The 19,178-nt window shown below is 37.8% G+C and overlaps 1 protein-coding gene and 1 long non-coding RNA gene across 5 annotated transcripts; one reads left to right on the top strand and one right to left on the bottom strand.

The window, feature by feature from the left end:
* Positions 1-642: 642 nt before the first annotated feature.
* Positions 643-4,230, top strand: LOC135102354 (uncharacterized). Of its 2 annotated transcripts, XR_010269625.1 has the most exons (4): positions 643-657; positions 1,211-1,319; positions 3,590-3,696; positions 4,070-4,229. It is a non-coding gene; the product is annotated as an uncharacterized LOC135102354 (long non-coding RNA). The 2 variants fall into 2 exon arrangements; XR_010269626.1 differs by lacking the exon at positions 643-657 and having other exon boundaries at positions 1,202-1,319; positions 3,590-3,752; positions 4,070-4,230.
* Positions 4,231-5,290: 1,060 nt separating this feature from the next.
* On the bottom strand, positions 5,291-18,830 carry LOC135102351 (DNA-dependent metalloprotease SPRTN-like). 3 transcript variants are annotated; one of them, XM_064007452.1, is made up of 7 exons: positions 18,672-18,830; positions 15,785-15,953; positions 15,133-15,331; positions 13,559-13,667; positions 12,235-12,354; positions 10,571-10,805; positions 5,291-6,634 (listed from the first exon to the last, which is right to left on the bottom strand). In XM_064007452.1, the coding sequence occupies exons 2-7, from the start codon at positions 15,912-15,914 to the stop codon at positions 5,457-5,459; spliced, it is 1,971 nt and encodes a 656-aa protein (XP_063863522.1). In that variant the 5' UTR covers positions 15,915-15,953; positions 18,672-18,830; the 3' UTR covers positions 5,291-5,456. The 3 variants fall into 3 exon arrangements, with proteins under 3 accessions (XP_063863522.1, XP_063863523.1, XP_063863521.1); XM_064007453.1 differs by lacking the exon at positions 18,672-18,830 and adding an exon at positions 18,484-18,521; XM_064007451.1 differs by lacking the exon at positions 18,672-18,830 and adding an exon at positions 18,123-18,345.
* Positions 18,831-19,178: the final 348 nt, after the last annotated feature.

The raw sequence follows: 19,178 nt of genomic DNA, 5'->3' as shown, positions 1-19,178 counted from the left end.
GTGATTTGATCGATTAAGGTCTGGTGGTTCTTCAGTTACTTGTTTTGTTTTATTTATTGCCATTAATTTTCTTGAGAGAGAGAGAGAGAGAGAGAGAGAGAGAGAGAGAGAGAGAGAGAGAGAGAGAGAGATTGTTTTATCCTTATTCGAGAGTATTTTAACAATATAGAATTAGATGGGGCTTGAGCGCATTTGCTTTTAATGTCTATGCTCTGCGGATGTGGATATCCGATACCTCGTCACCCTCTACATGTACGAATATTTAAAATACATCAGCGTAATAAAATTTTATAGGACAATTTGTGTATTTATGTAGGCAGTCAATATATTGGTTAGGCATATCAATTCAGTTTGCTAAAATCAGTATCATTATGATTAAAAAGTAAACAAAAAATAATTATACAAATAAAAATGAAGTTCCACTGCTTGAAAAAAAAAAAAAGCCCTATGTCGTAGACTTGCAAATAAGCACACAACACAATCTTAAATGAGTGGTTAGCAAGTGGAAGTACTGGCTGCAGGAACAGAGCGATCGTCACAGGGAATGGTGGTTGTGATGAGTGCGCTGGAGTGACAGGACTATCCATTTACCAACCGTGGGCCATGTCTCTCTCCTACGAGGGCAGGCTTAAACAACAATCGTTCACTTATTAACGTGTAATTTGATACATGTTGTTGTTCATTATATCGTATACGTGATTTAGTTGGAAAACACTATTGGTTACGTAACTGCCTTTAAATGAATAGAGGAAATATTATTCAGCACGCAGCACCCACAATAACTTCTTCCTACCTTGAGCCAAACTGCTTCCAGCCATTTAATGTATGCATATGTATCTTAATTGTCTACAAAATTAACTCTCCCATTTTCTCCACTAATATTTACTCCTGTAGTTATTGCTAGTTAATCCTCCTCCACTCTCACTTCTTCTGAAAGCATTTAGTTATTTAATGTTCTGAATCGCGACTTTAAATAATTACTGAGCTGATTCTCTTGCTGACTGTTTCCTTGTTACTCGTTTGTTTGTTACTCTCCTTCATCAAATATGTTATGGAGAAGGGAATTGATTAATTGATTGATTTTTGTGGCGCAGCGACGTCGTGGTCATATGGCGCCGTAGATAAGGAATAAGTTGTGTGGTAATGTGATGAATATTTGTAAAAAAAATATCATTATTGATATTTTTTGTCTACTATTTATTTGATTAAGGTGGTTCGTTAAGTTCGAAACATGAGAACGAGACAATGAAGTGGGAAGCAGCGATACGAAAGGTATCCTTGCCAGTTTGTTCGTGCAGGTGGTGAGAGATGGTCGTGTGGTAAGTTTTCTGTTTCCTTTGCGTTCATTTTGTCTATTTTTTTTTCTTTCATGTTTTACACTGTTTTCTAACGGTTGCTCGTACGTCTTGTCTATCCTTTATCCTTACGCTTGGCTTAGTGTTGGATTACCGGTGATGTTGACATTTCATCTTCATGCCTTCAAACCTCAGTCCCGCCAGAGTCATCTGTTGCCTTTCCTTTTGGTAAGATTGCAGCATTTGTACAGTAAGATCCGTCTTTAAAGAGAATTGGTGCACATTTCTTCTCTTTTACGTGTAGTTTACTATTTTCCTGATCACTCCTTATCAGAGGTTATTCTCCTGGAGAAAGATTGCGTGTAAGAGTTTTATCCGTTTCTATAAGCCATGTGGTTGATGTAGCATGTATTTTAAACATAATCTCGACTATTTGGCACAGGTTTTCTTAATCGCTAACCACTGAGTCATCTTTCTTTTTTCTACAGGTGCCTGGAAACTTTGTACTGGCCAAAAAATTGCAGAATCTGATGTTTAGTGTTGTGAATTGTTGCAGACCGCAATGCAAGAGTTAACATTCGCACTTTCGCTATTTCTCTAACTCGTAACCCTGCATGTCTTCGATCTAATTTCTCGAACTCCTTATAGAACGATCTAAGGATTTCAGTGGCAGTGTTCAACTGTTTTTTACATAACGTCTACACAAAGCGTCGAACAAGCCTGTACCTTTAGCAGTGGATGTTTGAGACCCCGACCTAATTGGTAAAATCATGCTTTGGTGCCAAATGTGGATGATTAAGGGATTTGTAAGTACAATTAGGGTAAACTAGGCTAATATTGAGACGTAGCGAGGCTAGCTGTTGTCACGATACATTCCCCCCCCCCTCATCTCAAGTCGTGACAGCGGTGTGACATTTAACTATGACGTAGTAGTAATCACATCTGACAGTTTTGTCTTCATGTAAGCTGCTTCAGACTACATCCCTCCAGGCTCCTTAGTAGTACATAATATATGAATCGCCCTTTCTCGTATTCGTGACGTCGATCGATATGAGGCATTAACTATGAATAGTAGCTATCACTGCCTCAGCCGGCAATTGTAGCAATCACTGCTTCAACCAGCAACGATGGGTAGGCAGTCCAGCACTACTGACATCTGTCACAAAGTTCAGACAGATTTCCTACCAAATTGTGGATGTCCTTAAAGATGGCGTTTTCCGATAAAATTCATCCGTATTGGAAATAGGTTAAAATTTAAATAAAAAGATTATAAAAAGGAAACTCGTTAAAAAAAAGTTTTGATACGTTAGCATACAATGGGAGTGCTGGCACTCAAGGTTAAACACCGTTTAGCATTGCCTTCGATTCATACACATGCACCCTTACTGCAACCACTCCAGGGTTTATTATATATATATATATATATATATATATATATATATATATATATATATATATATATATATATATATATATATATATATATATATATATATATATATATATATTAATTTTTTTTTTTTTTTTTACTTGAAATCGTTCCTTTTTACTACAGATTCCGTTTTTTCTAGATCCATGTTTGTCAATGAGTTTTAAATTTAGTGAATGGTGATGTGGAATCAAGATCTGTAGATGCTGCTGCACGCATGGCTTGGTCAGGGATGTTGACTGAAGTTTGACATCGCATGTGGAAGGACGAAACAGTCGGTAGAAATGAAAATGAAGCAAACCAGGATAGACATTTATGAATGTCAAGAGGCAAAAATGGTTACGTCTTAAGTATCCAGTGTTGCATGGTGCTGTGGATGGCAGAAGGGATGTCTGAAAGGATGCCTGTAGATGTTGAGACAAAGGGTCTGAAAGGATGCCTGTAGATGTAGAGACGAATGTGAGACAATGAGTTGGAATGTGTGGTACCTTAGCCTTGCTAAACCCCCCTTAGAGAGAGATGTTTGCCTGGTATACAGGTAAATTAACAGATGTTTGCCTGGTATACAGGTAGATTAACCTATAGAATAATAATATATGAACTGGTTGCATAGGGCGAGTAATGTTTGATGGAGTTTTAATAACACGAAACTGGACATAATAGGAAGAAGCCTCTAAAGATTATGCACCTGGCGTAAGTCTGAGGTAGATCTGGTCAAAGTATATTAAGTTGGATGCTTGAGCAGTAAGTACTATACTTCCTCTATCCTGTTTTAGCTATTTGTTACTAACACAGGTGTACTCTTTGAAGCCATAGCAACTGGTTTATGAGCAAGATGGGGTAATAATTAAATTTCAATTGACAGGTGTGGATCCTATTTGATGGAGCAACTAAGGAAAGCTTACCGGGGCAATTCAGCTTCTCAGCAGTGGATGTGGATGATAACTTGGCTGGTCTGGATATTGCTTGAAGGTCAGCTGGTCCTGATGTGCAAGATGTGCAAGAATATGCTTGGTTATCTGTGTAGTGTATGCTTGGTATCAAGAAGCTTCTTGTTTTCTTTTTCCTTTTCCTTGTAATTGCCGGTAATGTCCAAAAGCAACTGGTAGGCAAAAAGTAAAAAAATTTCCCACTCGTGATTGCTTTAAATTACAAAAGTGGGATAAGTTCTAATGTACTGCTGATGAATTTTCTATTTTTAACTTTGATGCATTGTGCTTGTACAATGGCATGAATTTGTACAGCCAACAAAGTCTAAGTGCATTGTAAGAGGAAGAGAAAAAAAATAATAAATAAATAAATAAATTATTAGTGAAGTGCTAGCTTATGAATGTTTCGTTTTCAGGGCCTTGGCTCCAGGGTGTGTGATGGAAAGGAAGTTGTGGTGGACTGGCATTCCTGGCGTGTGATGGAAAGGAAGTTGTGGACTGGTGTTCCTGGCTCCTGTTGCACTGCCACTGCATTCCTGTTGAACATTTTGTCTTGTTGCCTAACATTAAATTAAAAAAAAATTTCTGGACATCCTAGTGTGTTAGACTGAGTGGACTGGTAGTGTTGCTGGTAACAAGCATCCAAGTTATGTAAGTCAAGGGACTCCACATTGTAAAGGCTATTATATTCCCTCCCTCCCTCCCATTTAAAGTTGTGGTTTCTCTGGAGACCGAGGTATTTTCTATCGTGGTTACACAAATTAAAGCAGTCATTTTCTATCGTGGCTACGCAAATTAAAGCCATGTTTTTACTATCCAAATATTTGCATCCTGCTATGGCTACTGCAAACTGAAGCAGACACTGGTCTTCAAACTCCCTATATGCATTTAATTTTCCCTTTATTCCTTGCTTCTGTTTACTGTAAATGTTCCCCAAACCTTCCCTTCTCCCCCACTCCCCCTCCCCCCCCAAAAAAAAAAAATTATTGAAGGTTACACATGAAAGGTACCTGTGAATGTATAGATGAAGGGAGTCTCGGATTCCCATTAAGCTCTAACTGATCAAAATGAGGGAAAAGGAATGGGTGCTGCTGTAGTATACCACTGATTCATAGGTGTCACCTTAACTTTCAATATTATGAAAGTTCCTTGTATATTTCTCACTGGGTAAAAATTATCAATTGCAAGTATTTGATGGCATAAGATGCACCCTTTTCATGATTGTTCAATGTGAATGTGAGGCCTCCTGTAGATAGAAATTTTCTTCACTGGTATTATAGGCATTATAGTAGCCACTATTATATAGGCAAGATCTAAGAAAATTTTAAATTGTTTAAAATGAAAATGCAGCCCTATTTGATGTCATGTTGACATTGATGATGTCATGTCTTCACCTTGCCTCCCTTCCCTTGCCTTGTCACCTGTTTTATTACTGCAGTCATGTACAATATTTTTACTATTGTTTGCTTGTAGTTCAGCTGTAGTGCTAGTGTGCTTAAATACAATTTTCTGAATTTTTTCTGAACATGCCCTGCTGAAATGGGGGTGCATCTTGTATGCCATCAAATACAGAGGATTGTAAAGACCTGTACAAAAGTCAGCATAAGAAGCCTCACAAAAGGTTAATTTCTCACAGGTTCCTTATATATTTATATATTTCTTGGTTATATTTCTCAGATTCCATATATATTTCTCACAGGATAAGAAATGCAACCTCTATCAATAAATGATTAATTAAAACCTGTATAAAAGTCGCCATAAAAATTCCAAAAGGTTGTTAGATTGTTAGTTGCTAGCTGTTTTTTAAAAGTGTGTGTCTAAATGTTGATTAATAGTGGCAGGTGAGCAGCCCTCGCCACACACTGGGCATGGATACTGTATTTCCTCATCACAGCTGTTTTGGAGACCTGCCTGTGAAAGTTCTCCACCATTAACACTCTCATTAATACTGTTGTCTTCAATACACATGGCCACCTCACCATTAGAGGGAGGAATTCCTTTGCATGGTTTTTCTTTACTTACATCTTTCATCACGTCATCACTTGAGTTCTCTACTTCTTTCATGACCTCTTCATCACTTGAGTTCCCTACACAATCATCAAGGTGCTTATTTATATCCCTTTCTGGCACTAGTACATTACACACTGGGCACCTGACTGTCTCTCTAACAGGCTCTGAAGATGAGGGCGTTAGTACATAGCAATCCAATGACTTCTGGCGTTTCTGAGTAATATTTCCTTCAGCTGATGAAACAGGTGAACGAGATGTGCTACCTCTCTGATCCAGTTCTATATCCATATGAACTTCAGGCTCAGAATCTGTCTGGGTTTGCAAGGAGGTAGATGAAAGCACTGAGTTGGAAGATGACAAAGATGGAAGTCTGGAGACCTTACTAATGGTACCTCCTCCTAAAGTATGTCCTTGTCCTTGGAATGCTATATGTGAAGCTTCACTACTATTTGCTTTCACTTGAGTCTCTGTTTGAGTGCCAGTTTTTCCCTTAACTGTCACAGTTCGAGAGCCACTTCCTCTTACAGCAATGCCAGTAGTACCAGAACCACCAGGATTTCTTTTCACCATGTTTTTACTTCTAGGCATTTTCTCAGCTGCAGGCTTATTTCCACCACATGGTTTCTTCCGTGCCGGGGAATGACTGCCAAATCCATGGACATTTGACCGACTAGCGCCAGTAACCTTCACCTGGTTCACTATTCCACTCGATGTACTAGCAAAGCCTCTGACTTTATCATGTTTTTCTTTAGTTTCTCCCAGGTTGTGTTTGCTTCCATTCTCAATCTTCCTTCTCACACCACCTACTGGAGTATTTTCCTTTCCAGAATCATCAGTTTTGTTAATTTCAGCTGGATCTTGTTGGTCTTTTGGATATACAGCCTTTGAGGTTGTTCCCCCAAGAGAATGACTTTTTCCAGTGAATCCCACATATTTTCTGATGTCACTGCAACCATCAGCTTTAGTTTTACCTGTAAAGGAAGGGATACCATATAAAACAAGTAATTTAAAAGTACAAAATTCTAGATGCCTAAGGTCAGAGAATCTTCCACAGAAAATACCAATATTTGGATACAAAATAGTAATTTAAGTAATAGTCACACTAGTCCCATTATGTCCTTCAAAAATTGTCAAGTTGTGGTGAGGGCCAGCTGAGATATTGTTGGGACTGATATGTGTGCAGTGACTCACCGTGATTTGCAAGGATGATTGCCCATGTGGATGAGTTCTAACTCTGCTCATATTTGTGTAGTGAGAGCACAGAAAATTTAGGATGGGCTGGTGACTATTTGCTGATGATTAGCTTGATGTATTAATGATGCAGTGAGGACTTGGTTTATGAGATGACTTGGTGGGAACAGTTTGACTTCTGCTCATGCTGACTTTGGCCAGCAATGGTAACACCATCACCTGACTCACAGACATGGGACAGAACATCTGACTGCTTGGTTTCCTAGGCTTGAGAGCCTTCATCTAGTAAAGACCTTTAGTCTCAATGTCTGAGGATGCTACAGCTTGTGGCTGGTTGGCATGACTGACTACACCCACTGTCTGAGCTACATCTACTTCCCTGGCACTTGTATTTGGATGGCACAATGTGACAAACTACAAAGGATTATGTCAGCTTTTATAGTAATTGAAAATGACTCATGATGAAGGAAAGAGTGGCCTTTTATATAGGATCAACAGTCACAGAGGCCATGTGGTTGGTGGATTATACTGACATGATAGCAAAGTGTGAGCGAATGTGGTGAAGACTGATAAGTGTGGTGTGCACCTGATCACCCATGTGGTACACAAGTAGTAAGAACTGGTTGGACACAGTGCTAATGCAATAAGGATAAAAAAGTGTGTGCAGTAAGGGCTTAAGAGCAATGTTGTATTGGAGCAGTTTTGCTTTTCCATCTGGTCCTCACCACATCCTACAACTTGAACACTTTTCAAAGTTTAGGGAGAACTTGCTGTGTCTGGTAAGAATCACCTCTGGTGTGATGACACCCCAAGTGGAAGAACATGATATAAAAAAATATCTAGAATTGCATGACATCTGGCTATATCTAATGCCTATTCCTTAAAACTTTCACAAGGGAATGTCTGTGGCAGTTTCCATGCTCTCTTATACACTCCTGCACTCTATTCTCTAATTTCACAAGCACCCACTGATTCTATCGAACTCATATACACTCCCATAGTCATTCAACTTTGTAATTTTTTGTATGTGGTCAGTGTCTTAAGGTGCTGCATTTAGCCACCTCAACCACTTCATATTTCATTCCTTCATTTTTACATATATCTTTTATATCTACTTTCAAAAACTTTCATCATCTATTCTTTGTACATGACTAGCACTTCCTAAGTAAACCATTTCAACAACTCTGGACCTTTGTCCTCCACTTTTTACCCAAGTTTCACTTATATTTTGTGATTATTTGTATTATTATTCTATCAGAAAACATTTTTTACTATCTTTCCTTTTATTATAATATAATAAAAGGTGGTTGGATCTTTAGGACATATTATGTCCTAAAGATCCAACCACCTTTTTTCCTTCCACAGCTCTCTCTCTCTCTCTCTCTCTCTCTCTCTCTCTCTCTCTCTCTCTCTCTCTCTCTCTCTCTCTCTATGTATATATATGTTCATACTTGAACATCACTGAACCAAGGAACAAAAATTCATGTGCCTGTATAGAAATAATGGCAGAGGGTGAGATGCATGTAAGTGTGGTAGACACACACTGTTTAAGATAACTTCCAATGAAAAGGGAGGATGGAGTACTGGAATATGTGAAAGGAATGAAGGCAGGAGGGCATTACAGCATGCAGTAAAAGAATGCAAGGTCAGAATAAATGGAAAATCTTCTGTTGTTTTCATCACCAGTTCTTAGTAACCGGCAAGATATGGATAAACAGATATTTTATTTTTTTATTTATAGAATTTTATGTTTATTGTTGAGGAAGATATTTATTTCATGGTAAATATTTGCATCTATATTAATTCATGATGAACAATAAATCTGCAAATGATTATTTGGTGTTTCAGTAAATAATCCTATTTAATCTAAAAATAACTTCATAATCTTGATGTAGTAAAGTGTAAAATGACTATAAGCATCGATATGATATATTGAAAATTGGATCAAATGACTACTGGCAATCCAGCTGAGTGTACAATGGGCTGGGATGGGTGATTGTTTCTCTGAAGGTGGGATGGAGCCAAAGTTAGTCATAACCTAAAAACGTCCTGCAGTCTTGAGTAAATTTTTAAAATATCCAACTCCACAAACTCTGTAAAGGATCAGCTGCAAAGAATCATGAAAGGGAGAAATGTGTCTATGGCTGTACACAGGTTTAAAATATAGCATTTCCCTCCCAACACTGATGTATGGATTAGAAATCTGAATGTGAAATAGAGTGCAATAACCAGGAGTGTGTGCTGTGGAAATGAACTACCTGAATGAGGCATGAAGAATAAAGAGATATAGGGTGAGAGCAGTGACAGTGTGAATGAGAGATATGGTATGAGCACCTGTGGAAATGGTATAGATTATTGAGTACTGGAATGGGTGAAAAGGAACACACTGATATGGTATAGCTATATTGTGAGGATGAAGAGCAAAGAATTTGTAAAATATATGTGAGTGAACTTGAAAGTACTAAGAGGGAAGAATGGTCACTTGGAAGGAGGAATAAGGTAAGGGGATTCATTTGTGAAAGATGTGTTTGCAGAAGCCAAGTGCTTGAACATGCAAGAAGGAAATATAGAAAACTCGCAGTTTAACAAGTCCATTTTTAACAAATTTTGGATTTAATGGACAAGGTCATAGGGTCACAAAACCACAGGGACTGACTGAGAATGGTTTCTGAACTGATCATGCCCAGTAACTGCAATAGTATCTGCAGATTACATTAGTTCAAACCATGGTTGCCAATTTTGATAAGAATGTATCAGCTTTAGTATTTTTGTCTCAAGTACTCTTGGTATGTCTTTTTAGCTCACCAGTACAGTAAGTTTTAACATGGTGCCTCTTACGCATGCTTACTACAACACACACACACACACACACACACACACACACACACACACACATACACCAAAACATTTGAAACACTCTGGTATAATGTAAGTATGTACATTAATAATTTGTTGATTAATATTTCTTTTCAAATTTAACAAATTTATATGATTCTATGATATCAAGGTATTCTCTTTTATTGTTTTGAGTCTTGGATTTTCAAGTAGATAAACTTTTGGGGGGATCACAAGAATGCATCTCAATGTTTATAATTAATTAAATGGGAAAATTTTCTTAGATTAACAAATTTTCACTTTACTGCAAACAAATTTTGGGAGGAACAGAAATTGTTCCTAAACTGGGGACTTGGTGTACATCTCATACTTGTATGATAGCCATAACAATACAGTGTTGACAATATACAAAATAAAAACTGTACAATTATGTTTATCAGGTTTATCGTTATCATCATATGCATTTTAAAATTTTCGCCTCAGCTAACAGATTTTTGGTATTAACAGAGTAAGTTCCCCCAAATTAACTCATAAAATCAAGAGTTTACTGTATATGACAGGGAATGCAGAGGCTCAGCTGCCATGGCCACCTCTCTGGGAGAAGCTGAGCAAGGCATCTGAGATAGACTGACAGACATTATAAAATAATTTTTCTCTTCTTTGTTAAATATATTACCTAATATGAAATTCATTGTCTTCTGTTATATCTATAAAACGTTAAGGAAGTAAGAACTAATTTTTTTATACTCATTGCTCATGCTAGTCAATTAAGAAAACTTACGGTCAATGGCATGAATATAAGATCTTATAAGGAAAATAGAAAAAATAAATAAATAAATAAAATAAACAATTAAAAAAAATAAAAAGAATGATCTACTTACTGGCTTTTTTGCTTCCTTTCTTGGCTGTTGCAGAACGATCAGGCTCTTGGATTTTACTATAGGTTCCCCCACAGGTCTGTTGGTGTTGCGCCCACCAGTTATCATTGGGGCCGGGAGCTCTGTTCATAGACCTCTTCACTAAGCCAAAGTAGGGCCGCCTAGTTCGGCAAGGACCATTGCACTGCCAGATGTGTTGTCTATATACATCTACCTCATCATGAAAGCTATGAAACACCTGAGGAAAGAGGTAAAGTTAATAAAGAACTATTTTTTATAATCCCATCAAAGAAACCAGACACACATTGTCTCATTGCCAATTTTTGTGAACTGGTCTTTTTTTTTTGGTTGTCTTTGAAAATGGCAGATTTAAAGGAGCAATATGTTTGTATCAAGTTTGCTTCACACTAGACAAAATAGCAACACAGACCAAGGAGATGCCTAAACTGGAATTTAATAAAGGTGCAATGAACACAACTCAGTTGTTTGGTCAGTTTTCATACTTGAAACATGGGGAAACTGATTGTCCTTCAGCCAGAATAGAAAAATACACTGAAGTGCATCAGATCAAATACAAGGACTACTGTCAAACAATTAACAACATTTGTAGTACTGTTGAGCTATTGTTTGAGTCATGCCAATGCATTCTCACTGAACTGCCCACTTGATGACTCAGGACCAAAGGCAGTATTGGTTGAGTGTTGGCAGAGATCTCCAGAAACATGTTTGATGTGATCTAAACCTTTGCAAGGTCATCACTAGTGAAGAAGGCTGGGTCCACCGCTATGACACAGAAACCAAGCAGCAATCATTCCAGTGGAAGAGTTTAACTTCACTCTGACCAACAAAAGTGAGCCACCATTTTAATAATTCTAATATGGAATTTACACTAAAAAAACTTCTGCATCATAGGAGTCCCAGACAGGCAGCTCTTCTACCTGGAAATATTGCTTATCAGTATGTTACACCTGCATCAATAGTTGACTGGACTTCTCTCCTGTAATGATTTTTTTTTACTTTCCCTACAATGTTCACCTGGTCACATGCAAAAGTTATGACCTCAATATAATGCAGCTACACACTATTATATTTGTTTTGGCCAGGGTGGTGTGTGGCACCTCATGTAGTGTGAAAAAATAAACAATTACAACTGCAAACACCTTTGCACCTACAATGATTACATTCACAATCTGCAGAGGCATGGAATTTTGTGATGAACTGAGGTGAAGGAAGTTGTGAGTTAGAAAAGGATGGAAAAAAGAGATGAATTACTGTACCTCTACACAAACTCTCATTATGCAATCTAGATGGGCATTACTAGATGATGATATTTAATGCAGCTGAAAGTCTTTTCACTACCAGATATATGGTTAAAAGTTTGTCATTGGAGCAATAACATTTCTTGAAGTTTGAAATATGCTAAACAGGCAAACCACATGAAATACAGAACAATTACAATCTTAAAATATTAAAATTTGTGATTTCATGTTAACAGTTTAATTCTACAATAAAATCTCTAGATTCCAAAATTAAAGAAAAGGTAGCAGCAGTGAATTTCCAAATATTCAGATACAAAAAAGGAGTTTCTACACCAACCTTGCCAACATCACTCTAATTCCATATCCACTGCCAACCAGGTATCTGGTATAAAATCTACATATACTCACAGTAATTTTTGTGCCAGCCACATTATTGATCCGATACATATGCTTGTGAAACTCTGGGCCATGGCCATCCCGGTCCCTGTTGTTGGCTGTGACGAAAAGGTAGGCATGTATCATTTCATGCTGGAAAGGAAACGACAATGAATTAGATACACTTGGGTTTGCAGAAAACTGCATATGCTAGGCATATGAAATTTTCCAGATTTAAAGCTACCAGTGATATATGAAGTATTCTAAATTCACTGTTCTAGTGGTAATCTTGCTTCTTGTCTAAAAATTTTTCCTACAATATTAAATGGCATCAAATAAGGGAGGTGTGAGTGAAGGCCTCATCAGTCTTGCTCTTACAGATAGAGGGGGTATGTACTATATCCTTTACCTGACAGTTTCTTGTGAAGTATGCTTTGGTTTTATCTTGCATCTCTGTGTAATTACTGTGTGATTATGAACTCCTTTCCTTCTACAGTGTAAGTGGTGTGAGTGAAGGAGAAACATGTTCTAGGGATATACCTTGATCTTACGAGCAGCCTTCTATGAAAAATGTCTGAAGGATAGAATGTAAAGTAAAAATAAAAAAAAACAAAGGATATGTAGTATGCACAGCAACAGGAAGTTTTCAACATAAAAAAAGTTGGGTTTCTTTAGTTACATTTCCATTAATTTCATGTACACATAATTTCTTTACTTAATTATGATTTGTAATGAAATCTTAGAAGGGAAAATTAATGTATCAATGAACTAAACGTTTTTTTCCCCCCCCCCCTCTCTCTCTCTCTCTCTCTCTCTCTCTCTCTCTCTCTCTCTCTCTCTCTCTCTCTCTCTCTCTCTCCAAAAAGTGCCCCAGAAAATCAGGCTGAATTTTATAAGTCCAAGGTAAGAGCTTGAGTTTGTGGCAAGTGGTGACTCAGATGCTGGACTGTTGTATAAAACCTGCAACAGATGGCTACCTTATAAATCTGTTGTGTGTTTGGTCAGATGTGTTTAAAATTTAAACCAATGATCAATGATATCAATGAAATAAGATACCTTTTTCATAATTTTTTTTTAACTTATAGTACAATATTTGCTTTGATAAAAGAATGAAACAATGTATAGATGTCTGAACAGCAATAATGATTATCATGATTTTGTTAGCTTTCAAGATGAGTATAAAAAACTTTGATTTCAAATTTCCCATGTTTTAAAAATTAAGTTCCTTGTTTTATAAACTGTCTTTATTTACAATTGTAAATTAAAACTTTTACCTTACTTAGTTTATTACCATTTCTGTGATCCCTAACAAGTTACTGCATTCTAACCTCCCTACCTAAGGGAACTGAAATCTCACCAAAAGGGTCTCCACCAGGTCTTTGCGGGGACGCAGCTTTAGAAGAGGGAGTGAGAGCCGCACAGAGCACAGTCCTCCACGGCCCTCATAGCAACACACTCCAGCACATCTGTAATTGCCCTCTTTGATGTTAGAACCCCATTTTATTTTATTTTTTCTTACCAATGTTCTCCATATGCTAACTTCCCATTCTCCTCATATTCAAACTTCATATCTCCTCCTGTGTTACTATTTATTCGCTCTTTTAATTCTGTTGACCCTTTCTCAAGAAATTAATTTACATCAATCTATGAGTATAATAATCTTTTCACATCTATCAACAGAAACTCATTAACATTTTTCTTTGCTACCTCCTTTCACATGTCTACTTATGAATATCCCACTTGTAAAACAATTAATGCACTTGTTAATAATTGTTTTCTTCACATAAATGTAACACTATCTGCTTTCATGTCCCTTGGCACAGTGAATGCACTAGTTACTCCCTTCTCATCAGTGTCTCCTCTCAACTTCAAGTATCCCATAATTTTCCCCAAAACTTACTGGGGAAATTTATCCTTGTCCTCTTCTTCATCATCATTATCAATATTTTACCCTCTACTTTGTCATCCCCTATGAGAAGGAGCCATGGCTGAAATGATCTATAGACACTTAAATCTTTTTATAAATTGCTATGCCTTGTCTTTCTCGCATCCACTTCCTTTAGTAGTTTTCTATTACTTTTCCTTTACTAATATGGTTTCCTTTCATTTCTTTCCCAAATCTCTCACCAATACACCAGTTTTCTTTAAAATATTTTCTCTTTACTCCTTTCACTGTGAGGTCATCCTTGAATTTAACTTCTAATTCGTTTCACAGATCCATCGACCCTCTACTGTCCACCACTGACTTTACATCTTTAAGCTTAAAAACCTTAGCCTTTCAATTTGGTCTCACAGAAAGCCATGATACTCAGTCCCTACTATGCATTACTATACCTCTATCATACATATTTTAATTTAAATCACACCCATGCACATATCAGATATGGCCAGTCTGAGTTTATTTCAACCTTTCTCAGATCACGAAGCATCAATTTATGAGATAGCTTTAAAAACATGAAACATTTAAATCAGGCAAGTAAACTAAAAAAAAAAGAAATATGAAATAATTTACTTAAATCAGGCAATTAAATATGTACTGTATAAGCTGCATCTTTGTACTCCTACAACAGCAGTTCTTAACCTTCTTTGTGACCCAAAATCCTGTCCAGATTGACCATGGCAACTTATATACCTTCATAAACACTCTTTTATTTAAAATTCTAACTAGATTTAAAAGGCAAGAGTAGAAGTAGGCTGCTTTTTTTACCTCAGTTAAACTGTCTGTCTCTATGATTTGCTTAGCTTTAGATGTTAATGACTTAGGTATTCTATACACAGGATTAATACTTTAATAACATTTTGAACAGATATATTAGGGAAAAATTGCACATATCCTTGGCGACCCACTGAAATGGCTTGCTGACCCAACTCTGGGTCACAACCCTAGGGTTAAGAACCACTGTCCTACAATGAAAAAGCATCAGCACTCACAGTGTCATCCGAGGACTCCAGCGAACCTCTACTCCTGACAGGCGTCCCCAGAAGAACTGATCATTGAAAGTAAGGAAAAGTGTGTGGACGTCTGGGTTGGGATCAATCAGCTCCCAGGAGGGGTCAATGAGGGACACTGATAACTTCTCTTGTTGAGGCTCTTCCAAGGACTTTCTGGTCTTTTTGTTGGCATGGAGCTCTAAGGAAGAAAATTAAAATCTGAATTTTAGCCGAGATGTGGAATTGGAGAGGCTATTAAATGTAACACCAGGTCAGCCTGAAGAAATTTTGAGGTCATTTCTTCATATACCTGCAGGTATCCACCCATCTAAATACAGGTAAACACCTAAACCACAGTGGGAAGTAGCTATAACAGGGTTCAGGATGAAGTGAATTATCCCTCTGTTTATGGCTTGCCTTATTATAGAAACAAAAAAAAATTTTTGAGAAGTGGGTCCATAATACTCTAATTCAATTCCTTTCAGTAGTAGCATTTCAACACAGGCAGGAAAAGTGAAAACACACATTCAGACACTCTATGCCCCATGTCTCAGGACTGGCCATGTGAACCATTGACGGAACCACAAGTATACTGATGACACTGTAATAAGTATTGCTACATTGCTGGAAAACAGATTCTTTATATAGTTACCCAGCACAATGGGGGCTCCTTCATTTTTTTGTTTGTTCTCCTCCTCTTGCTGCTTGAGGAGGCTGACTCGGAGCTCCTCCTCAAACTGGGCTTGCAGCTGCAAGGCGAGTGTCAGGTCTATCTCACTCATGTTGATGGGACTGGTGATCACAACACCATCTGCTCATTACTATATCAAAGAGAAAATTAAGATGTTTACAAATATCTGGTTACAAAGTTCCTGATAATTTTCATGTAATATATAAAGGAGCACAAACAGGTAGAGATCTTTTGGTTGCTGCTTGGTGGTTTAATAATGAAGACAAACTATATAGCATATACATACAACAACTATCAACAGTGATAAACAAATATTTTAATGTATCTGAAGTTTTATAATTCTGAATGAAAGAGGAGTTGGAATGGCTGTAAGGGCACAAGAACATTTTTGGTGAGAAAGGAAGCAAAATTATTGTGATGGATGATATAATTACAAAAACTTGGTGATGAATACAGAGATAAAGTAGGTGAGAGATCCTGACAGGTCCTAACAAACTGCAACAGGCCCTAGGAGATCCTACCAGACATTGACAGTTTCTGACAAGCCCTACGAGGCCCTAACAACTGAGCTCACAAGGCCCCTGCTGTGACCTGAGGTGGCCCGGCAACCTCCCTGGTCACCATCACTACACAGAGAGTTGATGTCCTGCCAGCCTCGGGCATGGACATAGCAACTCCTGGTTTCATCACTTTATTATCTTTGTAGTTTTGATTTAATATACTGTAGCTGATATTACCACTTGCTTACCTGTATCCTGGGCACCACCTACACAAGCACATACTAGAATCATATCAACTAGTATAAAGGATTACTTTCATCAGCAAATGCTCTTGTTGGAGTCCCTGGTGGAGGAATGCAAGTGGCTGGAAGCTTTTGAGGCCAGTAGCCTTAGGTGTCCCTTCTATTTCTCCTTCAGTCTCATTCCGATTTCCTTTTCTCGAGTTATTGTATGGTTAACACTGCTATGAGAAAGAGTGAGGTCCATATTTTGAAATACTTTGGTCTCTCACCATTATTGTTTTGAAAGGCATCAGTGGTGATAATCTGGGTTCTCAAGTGTTTCTGCTGTTAATAATATAGAAATCTGGTTAATCTGTCACTAGAACCATGAAGATACCCTTAAAAGCCCTGTCACTTTACCATTTACAATGCCACAGAGATGACTAGTCAAGTTCTCCAAAGTATTTCTCCAGTTAATAATGTAGAAATCCACTTCAAAGTGCCAGAATGGCTGGGTCCAGCCCATGACGCCAATTCTCCAAGAGTGCCTGGGCTCTGATCTCCATGGGACAATGAAACTATCCAATGTTGATAAGTGGCCGAGGGGGTCAAAAGGCGATCAGTAAATCTAAGAAGATTGATTAAAGATATAACTGGGTTCACTGTTTTTTTTTTTTTTTTTTTAATTTTCCAACTTCAGCACCACCTATGGTCTGGTCGACAGTCAAACATTTCAGGATGGTGGTGAAAGGCACTAAATTTCTGTGGGAAGTCAGCATCACTGAACTTTGCTGTATGGTACATGTTTGGTACATGTTGAGAATGAAATAAAAAAATAATCAAGCAGTACTTCGCTTTACTTTATCCGTGTAGTGTAACAACTGCAGTCCCTGTAGCCAAGTGTTGGTCCAAGTTATGGGGTGCTGGGCTGCCTAAACCCGACTACAGGGTACAGGGGTGCTGCTGTCAGAAAAGTTGAGAAACGTTGATCTACATAACCTAACATATTCACCTTCTAACTATATGAGTTATCTAAAGGCTACTTCGCTGTGAAGCTCATCTCGCATACGCAAGTTCCATCATCCATCATTGTATGCGATGTTCATACAGGTAAAGTTTATCCCTGGATTATACGACTCGGCCCATGACCCAAGTCAGACCACTGCATACCAACTCCGCTCAATGTGTTTTCAACACAAAGAAGCACCTGCTAGAAATTACAATATAAATTTCATCTATTCCCTTCAGGCGCACAATGCATATTTACAAGGTACAATAAGTTGCAGTCAGTTGCTAAAAGCATAAGTAATGAAAACGTATGTACTAAAACATGAAATTACATTAACTGAAAACAACTACTACTTTGGTTCACCAGGTGGGACAAATCCGTAATTGTCAATGTCCGAGTTAGACGCACACCGAGAATAAAGGCCAGTCGGGACTGGAGTAAATGATTCGATAACATTCTCTCAGTTCTTGCCAGTACAGCACCTATTCTTCCTGAGCACCAAATGAAGAGTCTCACTAATTTTATGTAGTGAAAAAGGTACCAGTGTGCACTGGAAGAACAAGACTTACATTCGCAGGCCTCCTCCACTCAGCCAGTCTACCCTGCCAGGACAAACTAGAATTTAAAAGTAAACAACACTCCTTCACGGTTCACTGCTGGTAGCCAACCTGCCACCCCTCGCTAACGGGTCCACTCTGGCAGTGGGAGTTGTGTTACGTTGTTTATAAATCGTTACATAGATGTTAAACGTATAATGAAAATAATCATATATGTGTATACAAAGTGAAGAGCGTCGGCCCCTCTCTTATCTTTCCCTCACTGTCTCCGATATACATACTACAAACGCAAACCAACTAATTTCAAGACATTTTGACAATGTATGGAAGGAAACAGGATATCAGGTAGTCTATGTAGATAAGAGTGGGTTACCCTATTATTTTCGTTGTTGCTTTTTCAGGGGCAAGAAAGTATTAACGAAAGCAGATAAAAACTATCTGATCTTACTATAACGGCTAGCCCATAATTTTGTACAGAAATCCATGTATTTTTATAACTAAGGGTACAATAAAGTGTTTAAAGTGTTTTCTTGCATCCACTTATCATTGTTAGTTACTCACCAATACATGAGCGATTTTGAGTAGTTAAGTCGGGAGCCAGCTTGACTGTCTGAGGGAATGTGAAAGTGGAATGAAGGTAACATTGAACTTCGTCAGCAACACGTTTAATACGAGTACTGCACCATCATTGGTAAGCAAATAGCAACGGTGCCACAGCTCAAACCCATGAAGTGCGAGTTGCGTCTGGTTGTAACATGCATATCAACTACTTTAATGTGTCAGAGTCGAAGAGAAAACCATATTTATTTCTGAGTTGAAAAAAAAAAAAAAGATCTGGCATATACACTATCTATGCACATACAAAGCCATGTGTATTAATGGTGGTTGATAAACTAAGGTGCCCGTGTATGCAAGAACAACTCCACCGTATGGTCACCAGGCGGGAAATATTCAGTCTGGTTCACATAACGATCCTTGAATGGTATTTCTCCTCGTAGAGTTATACATATACACAGACCACAACAGATCTTGCGGTCCTTACGAAGTAACTTGACCTACGGCTACTAG

The sequence above is a fragment of the Scylla paramamosain genome, chromosome 7 (assembly GCF_035594125.1).
Source record: "Scylla paramamosain isolate STU-SP2022 chromosome 7, ASM3559412v1, whole genome shotgun sequence".
In the NCBI taxonomy this organism is placed as follows: Eukaryota; Metazoa; Arthropoda; class Malacostraca; order Decapoda; family Portunidae; genus Scylla; species Scylla paramamosain.
The sequence above is the reverse complement of the archived record's forward strand: the minus strand, read 5'-3'. Positions and strand labels throughout refer to the sequence as shown.